Consider the following 23,194-nt stretch of genomic DNA (forward strand, 5'->3'; position numbering starts at 1 on the left):
ACAGGGCTCTACTAATTCTCCCATACAGGGCTCTACTAATTCCCCCATACAGGGCTCTACTAATGCCCCCATACAGGGCTCTACTAATGCCCCCATACAGGGCTCTACTAATGCCCCCATACAGGGCTCTACTAATTCCCCCATACAGGGCTCTACTAATTCCCCCATACAGGGCTCTACTAATGCCCCCATACAGGGCTCTACTAATGCCCCCATACAGGGCTCTACTAATGCCCCATACAGGGCTCTACTAATGCCCCCATACAGGGCTCTACTAATTCCCCCATACAGGGCTCTACTAATGCCCCCATACAGGGCTCTACTAATTCCCCCATACAGGGCTCTACTAATTCCCCCATACAGGGCTCTACTAATTCCCCCATACAGGGCTCTACTAATTCCCCCATACAGGGCTTTACTAATATCCCCATACAGGGCTCTACTAATATCCCCATACAGGGCTCTACTAATATCCCCATACAGGGCTCTACTAATTCCCCCATACAGGGCTCTACTAATTCCCCCATACAGGGCTCTACTAATTCCCCCATACAGGGCTCTACTAATTCCCCCATACAGGGCTCTACTAATGCCCCCATACAGGGCTCTACTAATGCCCCCATACAGGGCTCTACTAATATCCCCATACAGGGCTCTACTAATGCCCCCATACAGGGCTCTACTAATTCCCCCATACAGGGCTCTACTAATTCCCCCATACAGGGCTCTACTAATGCCCCCATACAGGGCTCTACTAATTCCCCCATACAGGGCTCTACTAATTCCCCCATACAGGGCTCTACTAATATCCCCATACAGGGCTCTAATAATACTACTTACATTGGTTTAATAATGTCCATATACCACATACACTGATATAATAATATTCTTATATAGTGATCAATGTCTTAATATACTGCTATTGTCACAACTCTGTAGTCGGGTGTCCCAGGATCAGGGGCTCCTGCCATGTCCCCAACACTAGGGGGGCCCTAGGTTGCCCAGTTTCCTGGATTACTTCTGATGATGCAGATGCCAGGGCCACGTACCTTGTCTTAGCTCCTGAAGCCGCCCTCAGTCTGTAACCTTCCCCCACCCAGGGAAGAGGGGAGTAGTAATATACCAACTAGACTAACGAGGTAATATGAACAGGGATAAAGGAAAATACCAAACATACAAATATACTCACATAAACAACAGAGGTAAATACCGGGAGGTTGTGGATCGGGTAAAACCAAAGTAGGAGAAGAAAGGGGAAAACCTAGCAAAAATCACAGATAAATCCACCAAACAACTTCTCCAATAACAACCTCTAGCCATGCAGCATAAGCGAGGACAATGAGTGCCAGCCAGGGACCAGATTATACAGGAGATGGGAGTGGCTAACAGTGAACAGCTGAGAGCCTTAATGCAGGAAAGCTTCCAGAAGCTCTCAACTAAGCAGATTAGCCCCTGTGCACTGCTTAAAGGAACCTGCGCTGTTTAATATGAAGATTAAGTGCTTCTAATCAGTGCAGGAGTGGGAGAAATCAGATTCTGCGGTGTTCTGGCTTCTCTCTGTTGTGGTAAACGTATGACAGCTATACACTATTAGTCTGCGGTTATCACCAGCCACAGGTGCCGGTCGATGTTCCTTCCAGCAGACCCAAGCCCGGGCCTCACTGCACTGTGCCAGATGTAAAGAGGACATTTTCTAGGATTCACAGACGGGACAAGAAGGTGACACCGGCACAGACAGCAGTGAATTCATAGAGCAACAATGACCTGAAATACAGCAAGAGCCTAATAATGGTAAACAAGAGAGAGCAACAGATCACTAGTCGCCTATTGAGTACAGCTCTGGGGTATAATACAGGATTTAACTCAGGATCGGTAATGTAATGTATGTACACAGTGACTGCACCAGCAGAATAGTGAGTGCAGCTCTGGAGTATAATACAGGATGTATCTCAGGATCAGTAATGTATGTACACAGTGACTGCACCAGCAGAATAGTGAGTGCAGCTCTGGGGTATAATACAGGGTGTAACTCAGGATCAGTAATATAATGTATGTACACAGTGACTGCACCAGCAGAATAGTGAGTGCAGCTCTGGAGTATAATACAGGATGTATCTCAGAATCGGTAATGTATGTACACAGTGACTGCACCAGCAGAATAGTGAGTGCAGCTCTGGGGTATAATACAGGGTGTAACTCAGGATTAGTCATGTAATGTATGTACACAGTGACTTCACCAGCAGAATAGTGAGTGCAGCACTGGGGTATAATACAGGGTGTAACTCAGGATCAGTAATATAATGTATGTACACAGTGACTGCACCAGCAGAATAGTGAGTGCAGCTCTGGAGTATAATCCAGGATGTAACTCAGGATCAGTAATGTAATGTATGTACACAGTGACCCCTCCAGCAGAATAGTGAGTGCAGCTCTGAGGTATAATACAGGATGTAACTCAGGATCAGTAATGTAATGTGTGTACACAGTGACTGCACCAGCCGAATAGTGAGTGCAGCTCTGGAGTATAATACAGGATGTAACTCAGGATCAGAAATGTAATGTATGTACACAGTGACTGCACCAGCAGAATAGTGAGTGCAGCTCTGGGGTATAATACAGGATGTAACTCAGGATCAGTAATGTAATGTATGTACACAGTGACTGCACCAGCAGAATAGTGAGTTCAGCTCTGGGGTATAATACAGGAGGTAAGTCAGGATCAGTAATGTAATGTATGTGCACAGTGACTGCACTGGAGAATAGAGAGTGCAGCTCTGAAGTGTAATACCAGATCAGTAATCTATGGTTATTATACATTACTAGTCACACATGTGTTTCTTTCTAAGCAGATTTATTCAGCTAGAGGTGATCTCCAATGCAGATAAGACCATTGATTCCATCTGTTTCCGGATTCTGCACAGGGAGAGAACAGTCCTTGGAAGTTTACAATATTTTGCTGTGTGCTTCCATTGCGCCACCTGCTGTCTCACGGAGGAATCACAGCTGATTTTCTGATTTTGCGGCTGATAATGGACGCTGATTCTTGGGTCTTGGTGATGAGGAAGCTGAAATTTATAAGTGTGGAAATAAGTGATGAGGGATAGGTGTAATAATACTGTGCACACATGGAGACTGTCCATCCACAGAGCACACACACGGATTTATAATGAGTGGTCCACAGTGAGCCCACCGCTGCGGACAGGATTTCTCCAATGCGTCTTCTCAGCAATAAAATGACAACAAGAAGGAAAAAGTGGTGGAAATCCCAGGATGGACGCCACTAATACCGATGACCTACGCAGATCAAAGACCCCGCTATGGTGCGGCAGACCCCCCAGCTGCTGTAATTAGCGTCTGATCCTCCTGCCGTCTCCGTGACCCGTCCATTATAGGGTTATACTGGTCTGACTGGCAATATTCCACATACAATCATCTGTCATTACAGGAGATTAATCTTCTCCGATCAAAGGAGGAAATTAAAGTGTAATTACGAGAGCGGCGTCACCGTGAGCCCCGGCCGTCCTCCGATCCCGGCGACTTAGGAAAGGGAACCTGGAGCTGTCTCCCCGCGGCAGCGTCGGGGTCCTCACAGTGTGGGGTCTTCTTCCCATCCCACCCGTCTGTGCACACAGCTCTTATTCTGGACGCTGCGCCTCCTCTTTCCACTGATGGCCTCATGTATCCTCTTGGGTATAAGGCAGCTGTGGTATCTCAATATGGCACAAACTGGGGTTCATCACACTAGATAGTTCTGTAATGCCCCTGTCACTCAGCCTCCAATGCGTCAACTCTGCTACATCATTGTCCCAGCTCTGTTAGGGTGTGTGCGCACGCTGCGGATTCTGCTGCGGTGTACAGTACCATTATAATCAATGAAAAACAAAAAAACGCTGTGCCCATGCTGCGGATTTTTCCGTGCGGATTTGCTGCGGTTTCTAGTCCGTAGCATGTGAATTCTTTGTGCGGATTCCGCAGCAGTTTTTCACCTGCTCCATTGTAGAGATGTGAAACCGCAAGGGAAAACCGCAGGCTAATCCGCAGATAAACCGCAACGTGTGCACGTACCCTTACACAGCCTCCCCTCCTTCAGCTCTGCTACATCATTGTCCCAGCTCTGTTACTCAGCCTCCAATGAGTCAACTCTGCTACATCATTGTCCCAGCTCTGTTACTCAGCCTCCAATGAGTCAACTCTGCTCCATCATTGTCCCAGCTCTGTTAATCAGCCTCTGATGCTACATCTCTGCTGCATCATTGTTCCAGCTCTGTTACTCAGCCTCCAATGCGTCAACTCTGCTAGATCATTGTCCCAGCTCTGTTACTCAGCCTCCAATGAGTCAACTCTGCTCCATCATTGTCCCAGATCTTACTCAGTCTCTGATGCTACATCTCTGCTACATCATTGTCCCAGCTCTGTTACTCAGCCTCCAATGCGTCAACTCTGCAACATCATTGTCCCAGCTCTGTTACTCAGCCTCCAATGAGTCAACTCTGCTCCATCATTGTCCCAGCTCTGTTAATCAGCCTCTGATGCTACATCTCTGCTACATCATTATCCCAGCTCTGTTGCTCAGCCTCGAATGCGTCATCTCTGCTACATCTTTGTCCCAGCTCTGTTTCTCAGTCTCTATTACACACCCTCCACAGCTTCAATTCTGCTACATCGTTGTTGCAGCTCTGTAATGCAGCCTCTGCTACATCAATGTACCAGCTCTGTTACCAAGCCTCTGCTGCTACAACTCTGCTAGATCATTGTCCCAACTCTGTTAGCCTCCACTGCTTGAGCTCTCCTACATCATTGTCCTAGCTCAGTCACACAGTCTCTACTTTTATAACTCTGCTCCATCATTGTCCCAGCTCTGTTACTCAGCCTCCAATGAGTCAACTCTGCTCCATCATTGTCCCAGCTCTGTTACTCAGCCTCCAATGAGTCAACTCTGCTCCATCATTGTCCCAGCTCTGTTAATCAGCCTCTGATGCTACATCTCTGCTACATCATTATCCCAGCTCTGTTGCTCAGCCTCGAATGCGTCATCTCTGCTACATCTTTGTCCCAGCTCTGTTTCTCAGTCTCTATTACACACCCTCCACAGCTTCAATTCTGCTACATCGTTGTTGCAGCTCTGTAATGCAGCCTCTGCTACATCAATGTACCAGCTCTGTTACCAAGCCTCTGCTGCTACAACTCTGCTAGATCATTGTCCCAACTCTGTTAGCCTCCACTGCTTGAGCTCTCCTACATCATTGTCCTAGCTCAGTCACTCAGTCTCTACTTCTATAACTCTGCTACATCATTGTCCCAGCTCTGTTACTCAGCCTCTACTGCTATAATTCTGCTACATCACTGTCCTAGCTCAGTTATTCAGCCTCCAATGCGTCAACTCTGCTACATCATTGCTCTAGCTCTGTTACTCGGCCTCTGCTTATATAGCCCTGCTACATCAATGTCCCAGCTCAGTTACTCAGCCTCTGCTTCTGTAACTCTGCTACATCATTGTCCCAGCTCTCTTACTCAGCCTCCAATGTGTCAACTCTGCTACATTATTGCTCTAGCTCTGTTACTCGGCCTCTGCTTCTGTAACTCTGCTACATCATTGTCCCAGCTCTGTTACTCAGCCTCCAATGCGTCAACTCTGCTACATCATTGCTCTAGCTCTGTCACTCGGCCTCTGCTTCTATAGCCCTGCTACATCATTGTCCCAGCTCATTTACTCAGCCTCTGCAACTCTGCTACATCATTGTCCCAGCTCTGTTACTCAGCCTCCAATGCGTCAACTCTGCTACATCATTGCTCTAGCTCTGCTACTCAGCCTCTGTTTCTATAACTCTGCTACATCATTGTCCCAGCTCAGTTACTCAGCCTCTGCTATTAAAACTCTGCTACCTCATTGCTCTAGCTCTGTTACATCAGTTAGGGCTCCCGCCACCCACACCGGTCAGCCGATTGGAAGAAGCTGCGGCTGTCAATGGTGCCGTCGCTTGCTTCCAATTTGCCATGGCTGGGAGAGAGCTGCGGTCTCATTCATGGTCACTATGCATGGCGCTGAGCCGGTTCTGGGGTTCAGAGATTATGGGGAGCCGTGTGTGAGGGAGCAGAGACATTAGTGGCAGAGGTATAAGGTTGCAGAAGTGGCTGTAATAACTGTGCTCCCTGTCCTGGGGCGGTGATTCCGTCAGGACTGGTATTAAATATCAGATGATCAGACACCCATCACCTGCACCCATCAGACGTCGCACAGCGCCACCCAGTAGTAGTGGCAACGAGCGGTACTGCACAATGGTCTCCGGCCGACACTCATATATCTACTTACAGAACGAGTATGTAGCCAAGAAGCCATTTGCCTGGACTGAGGAGTCACTATGGAAATGCACCATGAGAGAATGGGTGGAAGACATGAAGTCCAACTTGGGCAGCTGTCCGCACTTCTTGGTTTGTCTCCGACCGTCACGGAGGAGGAAATAGTCATAGGAGCAGCCGGGCGACGGCTCCAAACTAAAGGGAGCGACATGGAGTGAGACCTGCAAAGTCAGAAAGGACACTTAACCCCTTGTGGACACAAGGTTCACACTGGCCACCTTCCCCATAGAAGTGAATGGAGAGGTGGAGTAATGTTCACCCTCCACCCAGTCCTGGGGCGCCTCACACCCACGGACAATCACTAGTGATGCCGGCCCGTCACTCACCTGATTTCCCACGGGAGCGGACAGGACCCACACACAGTTCACGGAGATGGGGTACTTAGCGGGAAAATGTGGCGTCGAAAAGTTTCCGGTTGAGTTGATTAAGAATCCTCCACACTTTACTGAAATATAAGAAAGGCGCCATTATAAGGATGCGTCCATAAAATCAGCCCCCCGAAAAAACATGGAGTCATCCCCATTATTCTGGGTACCAGAGACACTCTGCGTGAATTGTGTGTGGGGATCCGGCCGGTGGTTCCTGTGGGATCATTGTAATCAGTGGTGATCTGCAGGGATCCTGGCAGCAAGCCTTTAGTTTCTCTGCAGCGCCCCCACAGGGGGAAATGCAACATTACACAGTGGTAACTGGAAACAATGGGCTGCCCACCAAACACACGGACGCGGAGGGTCCTCCAGGGTGCGGCGGGTCCTCCAGGGTGCGGCGTGCTCTTTGTGGCCACCTCTACACACTCACTTGAACTGTACGTCGCCTTAAAGCTGCTTCCGGTCCCCGAGCCGGTGAATTGTATTTTCAGGAATCTTCCAGAGGAGATCTGAGCAAGCGGAGCGATGTTTCCACAGCTCTTGCGGATAAGAATGGCGGCCTCTGTGCCGATTCCATCGTACGCGGTGACGGAGGCCTGAGCGCAGTCCGGGGAGGGCTGGATGCTGAAGGACTCAAACTGCAAGAAAACCTAAAAAGACAATGGACACAAAGGAAGCGGAAGTCAGTGTAAAAATGGCTTTCATCTAGCTGACGTACTACAAGGCTCAGCGTCATATATCTCTAGCAGTACCTTGTCCTCTGGGACGCGGATCAGCCACACACAAGCCGTAAGGTTCGGATTCTTCTTGGACTCCCATGAAAATTTCCCATATGCGTCTGGCAGCAGGTGACTGCAGATATCTACAACATCAGAGAGGAGCATGTAGTGCCCTGCCGGGGCCTTCCATCTGCACAACACTGCTTATAGAGGGACCACGCAGCCGGTCACACACACTGAGGGGGCTTCTCTGCCTCTCTGGACAGATTTAGCTTCATGGAGCAGGAAAACACTGCTGCGAAACGCGTGTCGGGGCAGGGCGCATCCTGGGGAATCCTCACATATGTGCATAAAGTAAAATTGGGAAGCTATTCATTTGACTAATTTAAGTCTATAACACTTGCATATATATATATATAGTACAGACCAAAAGTTTGGACACACCTTCTCATTCAAAGAGTTTTCATTATTTTCATGACTATGATAATTGTAGATTCACTCTGAAGGCATCAAAACTATGAATTACCACATGTGGAATTATATAATTAACAAAAAAGTGTGAAACAACTGAAAATATGTCTTATATTCTAGGTTCTTCAAAGTAGACACCTTTTGCTTTGATTACTGCTTTGCACACTCTTGGCATTCTCTTGATGAGCTTCAAGAGGTAGTCACTGGAAATGGTCTTATAACAGTCCTGAAGGAGTTCCCAGAGATGCTTAGCACTTGTTGGCCCTTTTGCCTTCACTCTGCGGTCCAGCTCACCCCAAACCATCTCGATTGGGTTCAGGTCTGGTGACTCTGGAGGCCAGGTCATCTGGCGTAGCACCCATCACTCTCCTTCTTGGTCAAATAGCCCTTACACAGCCTGGAGGGGTGTTTGGGGTCATTGTCCTGTTGAAAAATAAATGATGGTCCAATTAAACGCAAACTGGATGGAATAACATGCCGCTGCAAGATGCTGTGGTAGCCATGCTGGTTCAGTATGCCTTCAATTTTGAATAAATCCCCAACAGTGTCACCAGCAAAGCCCCCCCACACCATCACACCTCCTCCTCCATGCTTCACGGTGGGAACCAGGCATGTAGAGTCCATCCGTTCACCTTTTCTGCGTCGCACAAAGACGCACAAAGATCTTTGGTTGGAACCAAAGATCTCAAATTTGGACTCATCAGACCAAAGCACAGATTTCCACTGGTCTAATGTCCATTCCTTGTGTTCTTTAGCCCAAACAAGTCTCTCCTGCTTGTTGCCTGTCCTTAGTAGTGGTTTCCTAGCAGCTATTTTACCATGAAGGCCTGCTGCACAAAGTCTCCTCTTCACAGTTGTTGTAGAGATGTGTCTGCTGCTAGAACTCTGTGTGGCATTGACCTGGTCTCTAATCTGAGCTGCTGTTAACCTGCGATTTCTGAGGCTGGTGACTCGGATGAACTTATCCTCCGCAGCAGAGGTGACTCTTGGTCTTCCTTTCCTGGGGCGGTCCTCATGTGAGCCAGTTTTTTTGTAGCGCTTGATGGTTTTTGCCACTGCACTTGGGGACACTTTCAAACTTTTCCCAATTTTTCGGACTGACTGACCTTCATTTCCTAAAGTAATGATGGCCACTCGTTTTTCTTTACTTAGCTGCTTTTTTCTTGCCATAATACAAATTCTAACAGTCTATTCAGTAGGACTATCGGCTGTGTATCCACCAGACTTCTGCACAACACAACTGATGATCCCAACCCCATTTATAAGGCAAGAAATCCCACTTATTACACCTGACAGGGCACACCTGTGAAGTGAAAACCATTTCCGGTGACTACCTCTTGAAGCTCATCAAGAGAATGCCAAGAGGTGTGCAAAGCAGAAATCAAAGCAAAAGCTGGCTACTTTGAAGAATCTAGAATATAAGACATATTTTCAGTTGTTTCTCACTTTTTTGCTAATTATATAATTCCACATGTGGTAATTCATAGTTTTGATGCCTTCAGAGTGAATCTACAATTTTCATAGTCATGAAAATAAAGAAAACGCTTTGAATGAGAAGGTGTGTCCAAACTTTAGGTCTGTACTGTGTATATATATATATATATATATATCTTGTATCATTTACCCTAATTTCAGGTTGCTGTTCTATTGTAGCCCCCCTCTTGATGGATAATCTTGCATTTGCACTTTGCATATACCTGCCATATGTTTGCACATATTTGCACATCAGCACTTTTTTGACTGCATTTTATTTATTTTTGTGGCACTAATATTGTCATATTGATTATTGTTACCGTATATTGTACTTCAACAAATAGTTATAATATTAATTGGCCGCGCTATCTTGCAGCAATTGTCCCCTGTGTTGCCTCTTTTTCTGGTATTTCTGTTTCCCACCTCACCTTATGGTTTGTGTATTCCACAATAAATATTTTCATATATTTGAATATTGGACATTCTTTCAAATTCTTTTTTCGTCGTTGGTTATTTTAATCTCCGGTGATAGTTTGGATTTAATGTTTATTTAACTTTTGTGCACTTTGCCTTGGAATCTTTGTATGTAATTTTTAATGGTCTTGCAGAGGAGCAGAGGTCACCACATTGGGGGCTTGAGGGCACTTTGGGGTATTACATGGCCATCATTTGGGGGGGAAAGGCTGTGGAGGCAGCGTACTAAGTAGGGGGCATGGAAGGGAGCATCACACGGTGTAGGGAAAAACTGCGGGGTCAGAATAATGTGTGGGGGGCTCAGTATGGACCTGATAATGCGTAAGGGAGGCTGTGGGGCTTCATGGTGGGAGTTGGTGGGAGTGGCACTATGGAGGCATTCATTTATGTGAGGGGATCTTTGGGGTATCACATTGTGTAGAGGGGCACTGTGGCTTGCTCACACTGTTTGGGGACTTCACAAAGGCCTGGGTGGTGTTAGGGCCGTGTCCTTTTTCCTGGCCCTCAGCGTTCGGCGGTACGGAGGGCATCTTCACCAGATATCTGGTGGCCGCACACCTCCGAGCCCGTGGGTCCGCAGACCTCCAAGCCCTTGGGTCCGCACACCTCCGGGTCCTGGGGTCCGCACACCTCCGGGTCCTGGGGTCCGCACACCTCCAAGCCCTTGGGTCCGCACACCTCTGGGCCCTGGGGTCTGCACACCTCCGGGCTCTGGGGTCTGCAGACCTTCGCGCCCTGGGGTCCGCACACCTCCGGGCCCTGGGGTCCGCACACCTCCAGGCCCTGGGGTCCGCACACCTCCGGGCACTGGGGTCCGTACACCTCCTGGCTCTGGGGTCTGCAGACCTCCGGGTCCTGGGGTCCACACACCTCCGGGCTCTGGGGTCTGCAGACCTTCGCGCCCTGGGGTCCGCACACCTCCGGGCCCTGGGGTCCGCACACCTCCGGGCCCTGGGGTCAGTACACCTCCGGGCCCTGGGGTCCGTACACCTCTGGGCTCTGGGGTCTCAGGTCGGCCATAATCACTAATTATCCTATCTCGGTGTAATACCAACTGATAGAAATCTTCTGGAGGAATCAATGACTGGCATCCGTCCGAGCTCTGAGGCCACTATGGGGTCAACACATGGCACAGAGGACGACCACAACGACCATAGAGCTGGGATCAATTGTCTGCTGGCCACTGGCTGCTGTGGGACTACAACTCCCAGCCTTCTCTTACACATCGCACTCAGCTCATTCTCCTACTTACTGCATTCATAGAGCTTTTTAATCTTGGCAACATCCAAAGAACTTAACCCAACGCGCTGACCGATCATGGCATGGGGGTCTCCGGTCGGCTCCAGGGTGGGTTTCCCAGTATCACTGGCAAAGGCAAACCTGCAGCAACAAAATGGAAACACCCATTGGAGACTGTAAGGTAAAAGTAAGTATAATTTACGGTGCACATAACACCCAAAGGAGGTGCAGCGGACATGGACCTCAATGGATTCTGTGCCGTCGTCATTACATCCGCCATACTTACTTGCCGTAGTGTAACACGGAGAGGTAATCATACGGCACGCCGAGGTTCTGGGTGCTCATCTTGTAGAAATTACGTTCTTTGTCTAGAAGGAGATAAGACGGCAATGACTGACGGACCCAACGGCGTGCGATGTGGAGGCAGGGCTTGGACGCCCATCCGACCCTGACCGCCGCCTCTCCGCCATGCTCGGCACGCTCGTACCTTGGCTGATGTTTCCCCAGTTAATGCGGATGTACTTGTCTCGGTCGCTGCGGCATTGCTCGTGTTGGAACCCCAGAGAGTGCAGCAGTTCATGCTGTATTACACCCCAGTGTAGACATGCCGGTATCGTGAGGGACAGGTCTTGTGCGCCCCCTAAACGCCCCACGTAGGACCAGCACCTTCAGCAAAACAAAATGTCAGAGAGATAAAATAATGCAGTGTAAGTGAAGACGAGCGGCCAAAGCCCCCTTCACGGACGAGCGGCGGGAGCGCCGCTGCACAGAATTGGACCAGAACTGGGACCCCTCCGTCTCAGAAGTCGGACCCCCAGCAATCAAAGCCCAGTAATATGCCATCATTCATTAAATGATAAGATCCCTCTCTGTGCACGGCTCGTTGGTGCCCCCCAGGGATCCACATGCCCAGCTGCCCCCCTATAGATCATCGTAACAAAATCGGGGGGGGGGGCACCATGTCTGCGGCATTTCATCTCTTTGCTGAGAAGATTAGAACATGGATTGGTGGTCAATAAGGCGCGACGCTGTGGTGAGATGCTGGGGTGGGGCGCTGAGGTGGGATGCTGCAGTGAGATGCTGCGGTGGGATGCTGCATTGGGACATTGCGGTGGAAAGCTGCTTTGGGAAGCTGGGGTGAGACCCTGCGGTGGGATGCTGGGGTGGGACGCTGCGGTGGGATGCTGGAGTGGAACGCTATGGTGGGATGCTGCGGTGGGAGACTGGGGTGGGACGTTGCGGTGGGACACTGGGGTGGGACGCGGCAGTGAGATGCTGCGGTGGGACACTGCATTGGGACATTGCGGTGGGAAGCTGCTTTGGGATGCTGGGGTGAGACCCTGCGGTGGGATGCTGGGGTGGGACGCTGCGGTGGGATGCTGGGGTGGAACGCTATGGTGGGATGCTGCGGTGGGACACTGGGGTGGGACGTTGCGGTGGGACACTGGGGTGGGACGCGGCAGTGAGATGCTGCGGTGGGACACTGCATTGGGACATTGCGGTGGGAAGCTGCTTTGGGATGCTGGGGTGGGACACTTAGGTGGGATGCTGGGGTGGAACGCTATGGTGGGATGCTGCCGTGGGACACTGGGTTGGGACGTTGCGGTGGGACGCTGGGGTGGGACGCTGGGATGGGACTCTGGGGTGGGACTTTGGGGTGGGACGCTGCCGAGGGATGCTGGGGTGGGATGCTGGGGTGGAACACTGCGGTGGGACGCTGGGGTGGGACGCTGGGTTGGGACGTTGCGGTGGGACGCTGGGCTGTCGAGGGATGCTGCGGTGGGACGCTGCGGTAGGATGCTGGGGTGGAACACTGCGGTGGGACACTGGGGTGGGATGCTGGGATGGGACTCTGGGGTAGGACGCTGCTGAGGGATGCTGGGGTGGGATGCTGCGGTGGGACGCTGCGGTGGGACCCCAACCACAGGGAGAAAGAAGCTTTGTAGTATCGTCCAAGTCATCACTGTGCGGACTGGTAAGTGGCTGCCTCTTGTCCCGTCCACCTGCTGACTGGGATTTCACCTGCGATGGCTTTGGGACTTTTTGCTGTGAATTGCACAAAAAAATCCACCTCCGAAAAGTTCATCTTTTGAGACGGCCACAATTCCTGCATCTTATCTGCACAGATCACCGGATCACAGCAAAATAAGAAAAGGATCCCAAAACTGTCACCTGTAAAGATGCCTGTACTCCCATAATATATGGATTGTAGAGCAGCTGAATGCACCCGCGGCGGCACGGGCAGCACAAAGAGCTGGACAATGCCTTAAAGGGGTTGTCCATAATTAGAAAAACATGGCTGTCTTCCTTCAAAAACAGAACCACACCAGCTGAAAGGTGGCGTCTGGTATTGCAGCATTGCTGTATTGCAGAATGCCCCGAAATTGTTATTCATTCATTTATGCTAATGAGCTACTCAGTGCATCCTGGGTGTGGCCAAAGAGTTCAGTGCAACTTCCCACCTACTTGTTTTCCACATATCTCCACCCACTACTTCTTTGATTGACAGAATGGAGATAGATACACAACAAGTAGGTGGAATGTCCACTGAGCTGTCTGGCCACGCCCAGGGTGCACCATTTGCCTTATTAACATATAAGGATAAAGGACAATGTCCGGCAATGAATTTGGTTTGATTTTTGTTAGGGTTACGTCTCCTACGAGGAGTTGGGCTTGGTTTGAACAGTCATTTTATGCTCCCTTTAATCCTTTTTATATGGGTGTATGGCTGGAAATTGATGGGGTGGCAGTTAATTGGAAAACTTGCTCAGACAGGGGCAGATGCCAAATTAAACGCCCCCAGAAAGGAGTAAACATCCGTTCCTTAAGGACTTATATGGTCAACACATGGGGTTCCCTACCTGTCATCCCGTTTTTTTAGCTAAAGAAAGATGTGAATGACTCCAAAGTTAGGGGCCATCATCTGCTGGATCATTTATGGCATTGGAGCCCAGGCCCCCCAGGTCATATGTGAGTCTCTAGTGTGGCGCCCCTGAGGGTTCAGTTGCCACAGAGGTACTGCACCTCCTCCTGAGGTGTAGTGCCCCACCATCCAGGTAAGTTGGAGGCTCCTGACCACGCTCCAACACCTGCATCCCACACAACACGGTAGTTCAGCAAAGCCACATTGCGGCTCCCTGCTTGGAGTGTAGCAGAGCACCTTTGGTGGCTCCCTGCTTGGAACACGAAACGTGCTGGGAGGCGGGTGGAGTTAGAATACATAATTGAGTGGGAAGGTTTAGGATTTCAGTCAGTCAGTGGGAGAGAGTCGGAGAAGAGTGAGGAGTGAGGATCCCTGAGAGAGGGATGGAGGAAGGAGGTGCTGCAGCAGATCTCAGTGACCTGTGTCTGCCGGCACGGGAAAGGAAAGAAGGAGAAAGACATTGAACTGAAACCTGATCTTCCATAAGAAGGAAAGACTAGTACGGAACGTAGGAGTAAAAGGGAGCAGAGGACGTGGGTTAGAAGAAAACCCTGCCTAGAAGTTCTAAGCGCAAGGCCGGGGCCCGGACCCCGAGGTTGTATGGATACTAATGGTTCTGCAGCAGACACCGGTGGAGTAGTGAGGTGTAAATGCACTACTCCCATCTAAGACTTGAGGGCACAACAGCAACCTTGATAGTGAGCCGGGACTCAGGAGTAAGGAGTCCCCGAAGCAGGCTACAGCTGTCTGCCGTACAAGGAAGGTTCATGGGAACATCTGTCAGGAGGCACTCCAGTGTAACTCAGTACTGGGAGTACTTCACACAAAAGGGCGCTATAAGAGGAGACGTTCAGAGAGGTACATGTTGGCGGAGAGTTGGAAGGGAGCATTCCATCTGGCCTGGGGGTTGACTGAGTCCCAGACCCGGAGGACACAGCACGGAGGCAGGCACCTGTGTGTACTACAGACTGTGGGTAAAGCTTTGGAACTACAAGCCCTGGTGTCCTCCATTTATTCTTGTGCCCACACGACCGGTACCGCTACATCTGGGTACCAGCTTCTACACCGCTTGTGCCTCTCCTCTACCCCTCCATCTACACTGCCCTGGGACTACAGCTCCACCTGTGGGGATCTTCACCATCTTGGCTGCAGCACACCACCAGTCCCAGAGGATCTGCATGCAGCGTCGGCTTAGCATCTCACTTGCCGAACACCACAGGTGGCGTCACCAATTATTCACTCAATCAATTACATTCCACCATTTCAATTCCCCCATTACTTGGGTGCCCAGGGCCATGGACCGGGTCACCGCCGCTGTGACACATCCCACTGACACCGGCCCGGTACCGAGTACCCCACAGCCCTAGGGGGGCGACCCACTAGCAGAGCGAAGGCAGGCGCGGATGTTCTGTCCTCTTTGCTATTGGATGACCTGTGCAGGTTCCGCCCACGAGGAGCCTCGAGCCCGTAAGGGAATAGTGTTTAATGGCTGATTAGCCAGGCCCGTGCTTATGTGGCAGTGAGATTTTCTCCATCTACAGACGAAATGATCATCCAAGGATGTAAAATACATAACTTTAGTGTTTATCTTATGTGCTAAATGCTTAATTAGCCTACAAAGCGCTGCCACTCACTCATGGCGTGATTCTCCTGAATGCGCTGACATGGCGCTGTCACAACCCTGCCACCCGGTGCCACCTGACAAGCAGCGGCAGAGCTCCTATCTGACAAACGTTATCATTACGGGAATTTCCTGGTAAAATAATTCACAGTTTTATTCTACAAAAAAAAAATCCTGAAACTCTGTGTGTATTGAGGGTAACTAAAAAAAAATGGCGCATGGAGAAAAACGTAGACTATAATGTGTCCGATAATGAACAATGGATTGCATAGGAAATGTTGGCGCATGTGAACACATCCGCGTGGCTGGCGCCGTATTCCTCTGCAGATTTTCCATAGACAGGAAACGTGCAACTTTTTCATTCCGCGCGGACGGAGCTTATGAAGGGGTCAGCGCCAGGCTGCCATATTGGCCAGATTCTAGTCCCGATACCTTAGTCACACGTGTCATATGTAAGTGACGAGTCGCACTCACCCATCGTTGGGCTGGATCCTCAGATAACTGGGCTCCTTCTGGCGTGGAATGAACCGCACACATGTGAGTACTGCTACCTCCTCCATGGCGGCTTGGATGAGCGTCTTGTCCTCCGGAGCTGTAATCCATACATCTCTATGACTTTCATGGATCGCTCACGAGTGGCCCCTTATAGACATACGTACCATAGCTGTTGGACAAGGTATACGGCACCTGGACCCAACCGTTTGCTGCTTTTGACCATAGACAGGACTTTCCTCGACAGGTCAGAGCGTTCCTGTTCCTCCCGACAGCAATGTCTCCTTGTAACATAAACCGGGAGCTTCCTGGATGGAGAGGAAGACATGCCGCTGAATGCTGATCCCCGGTACCGGTGTGCCGCCACATCAGTGTCCCCAAAATCGCTCCGTGTCACATACCTTGGTTGGAAGATAAAATGTCGGCGAAGATGTCGTCACTGGGAGGTGTCCGATCTGTAGAAATAAAACATGGCGGAAAGTTAGGAAATATCATCCTGACATTCCCGGGAAGTTACTAAGAAGGTATCACTGACCTGAGCCGCCGGATCTGAACCGCGGATTCTGGAGTAAAAAGTGGGAAAAAGCAAAACAAATTTAGAACAAAAATAGGACGATTTCCCTACAGCAATGAATAATACCGCCATCCAGTGACAGTGATAATGCTGCCATTATGTGAGCAAGGAAACTTCTCTGGAACAATGGGGACGTTGCGAGGCTGATAAGCTTCCCGGGGAATGGTGGACTTAAACGTCACCCCCGGTGTTACCCCTAAACACGCTGTGGCAGCTTTCGCCCAGACTCTGTCGCACTCTGGGGCCATCGGCTCGCTCTTCTACAACTGATCGCTACACAGGATTGTGTCGCTCACTGGTCAGGAAACCCGGTTTACATATGGAGTATCACCCACAAGAGGCAACGGGGGCGAATGAAGGGTTCACCCCTCAGCAAATTATTACAGGGGTTCTCGGATTTGGCAAAGAAAAAGTTTTGAAAACACAAAAAAAAAGTTATAATAAAATAAGTTATTGTCTCGTGGTCTGAGGTCTGTGATTGGCTGCAGTGGTCAACCTATTACACATAAGGAATGCGACTTGCACCATATATATGAGCAGATATGCACTGTACATATTTATATATTTGGGTCCGAATTTATATTCTTGTCCTTCTGCAAGTGCAAACAATACCAAGAATAAACCAGACCATGAAAGAAGTAGGAAAACTTCAAGCTAAAAACCCGAAGGCCCCGATTCATCATCGCTTTGGCGCCACTTTTTCCAGAGTAAGGATGACTCCAACATTGATTTTGTTACTGGCGCCTTGTCATTTAATTGGCTCCTTTTTTTACGTTCCATTTATCTGCTGCTGTCTCGTTCTTCTTTGTTTAGGTATTACGGTCATTCGATTATCCAGATGTTTTAGCCGAATTCATGATTTGCACAATAATAGCATCAGTGGAATAGAAAAATCCGACTCATCAATTGTAAAGAGAGTTCTGGTGGAAAACAGTTTGAAATGTTGCAAAATTTACTTGCGACTCGGAACGTTTTTACGTTCTTTTTTTTGTGCATTCTAAAGGATCGTGCAACTTTTTACTCTAAAAGGATCTGCACAAAAATGATCAACCCGCGTGCGCTATTTTGAAAAATTTTGGAGCAATTTGAAGACAAACCACAGACATGATAGAACGCAAAACAATATCGCAAATGATAACTTGACCCCGAAATCAGCAATAAAACGCCACCCGAGAAATGAAGCCTTACAGTGCCGCGTGCCTTGTGTTTTGCTTTTTTTCAACATTATTTTTATGGTTTTTTTTCTGTTGTTCTTTTCGCTGGAGGAATTTGCGCCAAAAATGGTTCATAATTACACACGAGTGTTGATGAATTTTGCTGACTTTTTTTTTTTGTTGCTAATGTTTTAGTGTAAAAAGTTTGCAGATTAGCCCCCAACTTCGCCACACAAAAAAAGACAGATTTTGGGAAATTGTGGAAAAACGTTGCAAATTGTGAATTCGGCTGAATCATCTGGATAATTAGATGTCAGTAACGTTAACGTACAAAATTGTGCAAATGACCAAAAAACAAGGGCACGCAGCAGAACAAATACACAAGAGCTTACAATCTAGCCACAGTGACATTTTCCAGAATTCGGACTGCAGGGTAAGGGGCATCACACGTACCTGTGGGGGGCTCCCTGCGCACAAGCCCATGACAGTGCCTATCAGTAGGAGGGAGGGTGGCATTGTGGTGTCCGGGCGAGATGTGTGGAGAACACTTCCCTGGGTCTATATATGAGGAGTAGGGAGGGAGAGGGGTGAGGACACGGTGAGCAGAGATGATAGGGGAGGGATTGCAGGTGAGCAATGATCAGTCACCTCCTGCAAAGTTTGGACCAGACTTAAAGGGGATGTCCAGGGACAATACTTCATCACATACACTGGATATAGGTGATGACCTCTACAGATCACAGATTATAAACACATTGGTGCTTTTTTTTTTCCCTCCAGAGGCAGCGCCCCCCATGTTCATAGGCGGTGTCAGGATTTGCAGCTCATATCAGCCATAATAATGAAACCACTGACATGTAAAGTGACATTGACACCTGGTGACAATGGTGCCCGTCAGGCGTTGGCACGGCATAGACTCCGTAAACGCCAGGGTCAACATTAAACTTAGGGGGGGGGGAGCCCACCTGTTAACCCATCACTTACTGCAGTGAGGTGTATAAGTGATCGTACGCTTACCTAGTCAGATGCTGCTGTGAATCACTGACCACGGCATATAAACAGTTGGGTGGTCGCTCCATGTGTTCACCAGTGTTCAGAAGCCCCTGTAACACAATCGTGGGGGGCCGGGGTCCTCTTGAAGTCACTGGCATTTGGCTGTCATTCCTATCAGACCCTGATATTTCCTATATACAGCAATACTGCAGTGACTAGAACGAGCGACCGGACATCGTGGGTTGAAGTCAAGTAAGGGACAAATAGAGAAGAGTAATAAAAAGTGTATGTTAGCGTGGGTGGTCTGGAGCAGGAAACTCCGGGAGTGGACCCTCTGGACCGTGGCACCGAGGGTCCCCGGGTGAGCTGCCATGTGGAACCGACCCCTATACAGGGACCGTTAGGAGCAGGCCCACGGTTTCGAGTACCACGGTAGCCGGTACCGAGAGGGGCGGCTCATGATGGACCGGAGTAAGACTGAGACTGGAGTAAAGAATGACAGAACAAGACTGGAACCAGGAGGCCGGAATGAAGTGAGACAGAAAACTGGAGCGAGAAAGAATGACTGGAGTAGGAACACTGGAGACAGGACTGGAGTAGGACGGCAGGAACACTGAAGGCAGGACTGGAGTAGGACAGCAGGAACACTGAAGGCAGGACTGGAGTAGGACGGCAGGAACACTGAAGGCAGGACTGGAGTAGGACTGCAGGAACACTGAAGGCAGGACTGGAGTAGGACGGCAGGAACACTGAAGGCAGGACTGGAGTAGGACGGCAGGAACACTGAAGGCAGGACTGGAGTAGGACGGCAGGGACACTGAAGGCAGGACTGGAGTAGGACGGCAGGAACACTGAAGGCAGGACTGGAGTAGGACGGCAGGAACACTGAAGGCAGGACTGGAGTAGGACTGCAGGAACACTGAAGGCAGGACTGGAGTAGGACGGCAGGAACACTGAAGGCAGGACTGGAGTAGGACGGCAGGAACACTGAAGGCAGGACTGGAGTAGGACGGCAGGAACACTGAAGGCAGGACTGGAGTAGGACTGCAGGAACACTGAAGGCAGGACTGGAGTAGGACGGCAGGGACACTGAAGGCAGGACTGGAGTAGGACGGCAGGAACACTGGAGACAGGACTGGAGCAGCACAACAGGAACACAGGAGACAGAACTGCAGAAAAGAACAAGGAACACGGGTAGCAGGACTGAGAAGCTGCTGCGAGGAGCAGCCGAGACTGGAACTGCAGGAGCAGAGTGCACACGATGAAGCGAGGCCAGAGTGTTAGGAAACACAACGATCAGGCGCCTCCCTCAGGGTCCAAAGGTGCTTCCGGGTCAGGGCACAGCCGGAGCATAAGAAGCAGGAAGGAGGCGCGGCCGCGGCCTATGGCGCATGCGCATAGCATGCAGGGAAGGCATCGGTTGCGAGCCCGTCTCAGGTGACCGCCGCGGCCGTCGGGTGGAGAGAGGCTGCGGCGTGGGAGCGGAGGCCGGGTGAGTATGGTGTAACAGTGTAAAAATAAAAAGCATAAAATCCAAATCACATCCCCTTTCCCCCCACACAGCGCCAAAGTCAAGCCCCACACACAGCGCCAAAGAAAAGCCCCCATACAGCGCCAAAGAATAGCCCCCACACAGCGCCAAAGACAAGCCCCCACACAGCGCCAAAGACAAGCCCATATGGATCGCCCTCACCTAGGGCTGTAGGGTACTCGGTACCGGGCCCGTTGATTTCAATGGGAGTTGTCATGGTAGCTGTGACCCGGTCCGTGGCCCTGGGCGTCCATTGTAAAAGGGGAATGTTGAGTGATGAAATAAAGTTTATTAATGAATGTTTTGTGACGCCACCTGTGGTATTCGGCAATGAAGATGTTAAGCTGACGCTGCAGACAGATCCTCTGGGACAGATGTGGTGCAGCAATGATGGTGTAGCCCCCCACAGGCAGGGCTGTAGTCCCAGGGCAGTGTAGATGAAGAGATAGGGGAGAGACGTGGATGGTGCAGGGTTAGGCACAAGGATGTAGCAGTGCCGGGCAGGTTGACGCAGGAATAAGTGGAGGACACCAGGGCATGTAGTTCCAAAGCTTTACTCACAATCTGTTGCAGGTACAGGTGCCCGCCTCGGTGCCGTGTCCCCCGGGTCAGGAGCTCAGCCAACTTCCAGGCAAGTGAAGTACTCCTTTCCAACACTCCGCCAACATATGTGCCTTTTCTGAACGTCTCCCTTTTGCGCCTATAGTGAAGTACTCACAGTACTGAGTTACACTGGAGTTCCTCCTGTCAGATGTTCCTATGAACTCTACTTGTACGGCAGACAGCTGTAGCCTGCTTCGGGGACTCCTTACTACCTAGTCCCGGCTCACTCACGATGCTGATGTGCCCCCAAGTCTGGTGTGGGAATAAAGTGGTGACAACTTCTATTCCTCCGGTGTCTGCTGCAGGACCATTAGTATCCATACAACCTCGGGGACCGGACCCCGGCCTTGCGCTGTGAACTGGGGAAGGTTTCTGCTCTAACCCTAGTCCTTAGTTCCTTTCTTCTCCTCAAGTTCCGTACAAATCCTTCTTTCTTAGGGAGAGAGTCAGGCTTTCTATCAATGTTCCATTCCTGTGTCAGCGGACCCAGGTCACTGAGGTCGGCTGCTGCACTTCCTTCATCCATCCCACTCAGGGGATCTTCACTCCTCCTCTGACTCCGTCAGACTGACTGACTGACTCCTAAACTCTTCCCGCTCTTTTGATGCCAACTAAACTCCACCCGCCTCCCAGCACACTTCGTGTTCCAAGCAGGGAGCCACCAAAGGGTGCTTTGCTACACTACTGTGTTGTGTGGGATGCAGGTGTTGGAGTGTGGTCAGGTATCTCCACCTTACCTGAATGGTGGGGCACCACACCTCAGGAGGAGGTGCAGTACCTCTGTGGCGACTGAACCCTCAGGGGCGCCACACATACACAGCGCCAAAGACAAGCCCCACACAGCATCAAAGACAAGCCCACACACAGCTCCCAAACAGGCCCCACACAGCGACAAAGACAAGCCCCAGACAGTGACAAAGACAAGCCCCCATACAGTGCCAAAGAATAGCCCCCACACAGCGCCAAAGACAAGCACCACACAGCGCCAAAGACAAGCACCACACAGCGCCAAAGACAAGCCCCACACAGTGCCAAAGACAAGCCGCGCACAATGCTAAAGACAAGCCCCACACAGCGCCAAAGACAAGCCCCACACAGTGCCAAAGACAAGCCGCGCACAATGCTAAAGACAAGCCCCACACAGCACCAAAGACAAGCCCCACACAGCGCCAAAGACAAGCCCCACACAGCGCCAAAGACAAGCCCCCACACAGTACCAAAGACAAGCCCACACAGAGCACCAAAGACAAGCCCCACACAGCACCAAAGACAAGCCCCCACACAGCACCAAAGACAAGCTCCACACAGCACCAAAGACAAGCCCCACACAGCGCCAAAGACAAGCCCCACACAGCGCCAAAGACAAGCCCCACACAGCACCAAAGACAAGCCCCCACACAGTACCAAAGACAAGCCCACACAGAGCACCAAAGACAAGCCCCACACAGCACCAAAGACAAGCCCCCACACAGCACCAAAGACAAGCTCCACACAGCACCAAAGACAAGCCCCACACAGCACCAAAGACAAGCCCCCACAGAGCGCCAAAGACAAGCTCCACACAGTGCCAAAGATAAGCCCCCACACAGCGCCAAAGACAAGCCCCACACAGCACCAAAGACAAGCCCCACACAGCGCCAAAGACAAGCCCCCTCACAGTGCCAAAGACAAGCCACCTCACAGTGCCAAAGACAAGCCCCACACAGTGCCAAAGACAAGCCGCGCACAATGCTAAAGACAAGCCCCACACAGCACCAAAGACAAGCCCCACACAGCGCCAAAGACAAGCCCCACACAGCGCCAAAGACAAGCCCCACACAGCACCAAAGACAAGCCCCCACACAGTACCAAAGACAAGCCCACACAGAGCACCAAAGACAAGCCCCACACAGCACCAAAGACAAGCCCCCACACAGCACCAAAGACAAGCTCCACACAGCACCAAAGACAAGCCCCACACAGCACCAAAGACAAGCCCCCACAGAGCGCCAAAGACAAGCTCCACACAGTGCCAAAGATAAGCCCCCACACAGCGCCAAAGACAAGCCCCACACAGCACCAAAGACAAGCCCCACACAGCGCCAAAGACAAGCCCCCTCACAGCGCCAAAGACAAGCCACCTCACAGTGCCAAAGACAAGCCCCCTCACAGCGCCAAAGACAAGCCCCCTCACAGCGCCAAAGACAAGCCCTTCACAGCACC

At 50.5% G+C, this 23,194-nt stretch overlaps 1 protein-coding gene across 1 annotated transcript; it reads right to left on the reverse strand.

Moving 5' to 3' along the window:
• Positions 1 to 2,941: 2,941 nt before the first annotated feature.
• Positions 2,942 to 16,589, reverse strand: LOC141046964 (embryonic protein UVS.2-like). The gene is made up of 11 exons (XM_073541820.1): positions 16,539 to 16,589; positions 16,305 to 16,445; positions 16,120 to 16,237; positions 11,589 to 11,767; positions 11,388 to 11,469; positions 11,115 to 11,242; positions 7,478 to 7,587; positions 7,156 to 7,375; positions 6,684 to 6,802; positions 6,311 to 6,518; positions 2,942 to 3,065 (listed from the first exon to the last, which is right to left on the reverse strand). Exons 2-11 carry the CDS (start codon positions 16,429 to 16,431, stop codon positions 2,998 to 3,000), a joined length of 1,359 nt encoding a protein of 452 aa, XP_073397921.1. The 5' UTR covers positions 16,432 to 16,445; positions 16,539 to 16,589; the 3' UTR covers positions 2,942 to 2,997.
• Positions 16,590 to 23,194: the final 6,605 nt, after the last annotated feature.

Source organism: Dendrobates tinctorius, unplaced genomic scaffold, assembly GCF_039654945.1.
Source record: "Dendrobates tinctorius isolate UK_male_01 unplaced genomic scaffold, ASM3965494v1 ptg000124l, whole genome shotgun sequence".
NCBI lineage: Eukaryota > Metazoa > Chordata > Amphibia > Anura > Dendrobatidae > Dendrobates > Dendrobates tinctorius.

What these genes read in the sequence shown, in the direction of transcription:
- LOC141046964 (XM_073541820.1), bottom strand. Translation starts at nt 16,431, where the DNA reads ATGTTACAAGGAGACATTGCTGTCGGGAGGAACAGGAACGCTCTGACC. An exon ending in TCCGTGTTACACTACGGCAA is followed by an intron (nt 11,243 to 11,387) that starts GTAAGTATGGCG and finishes TTGTTGCTGCAG; the next exon opens with GTTTGCCTTTGCCAGTGATA. An exon ending in TAAGGCGACGTACAGTTCAA is followed by an intron (nt 6,803 to 7,155) that starts GTGAGTGTGTAG and finishes CTTATATTTCAG; the next exon opens with TAAAGTGTGGAGGATTCTTA.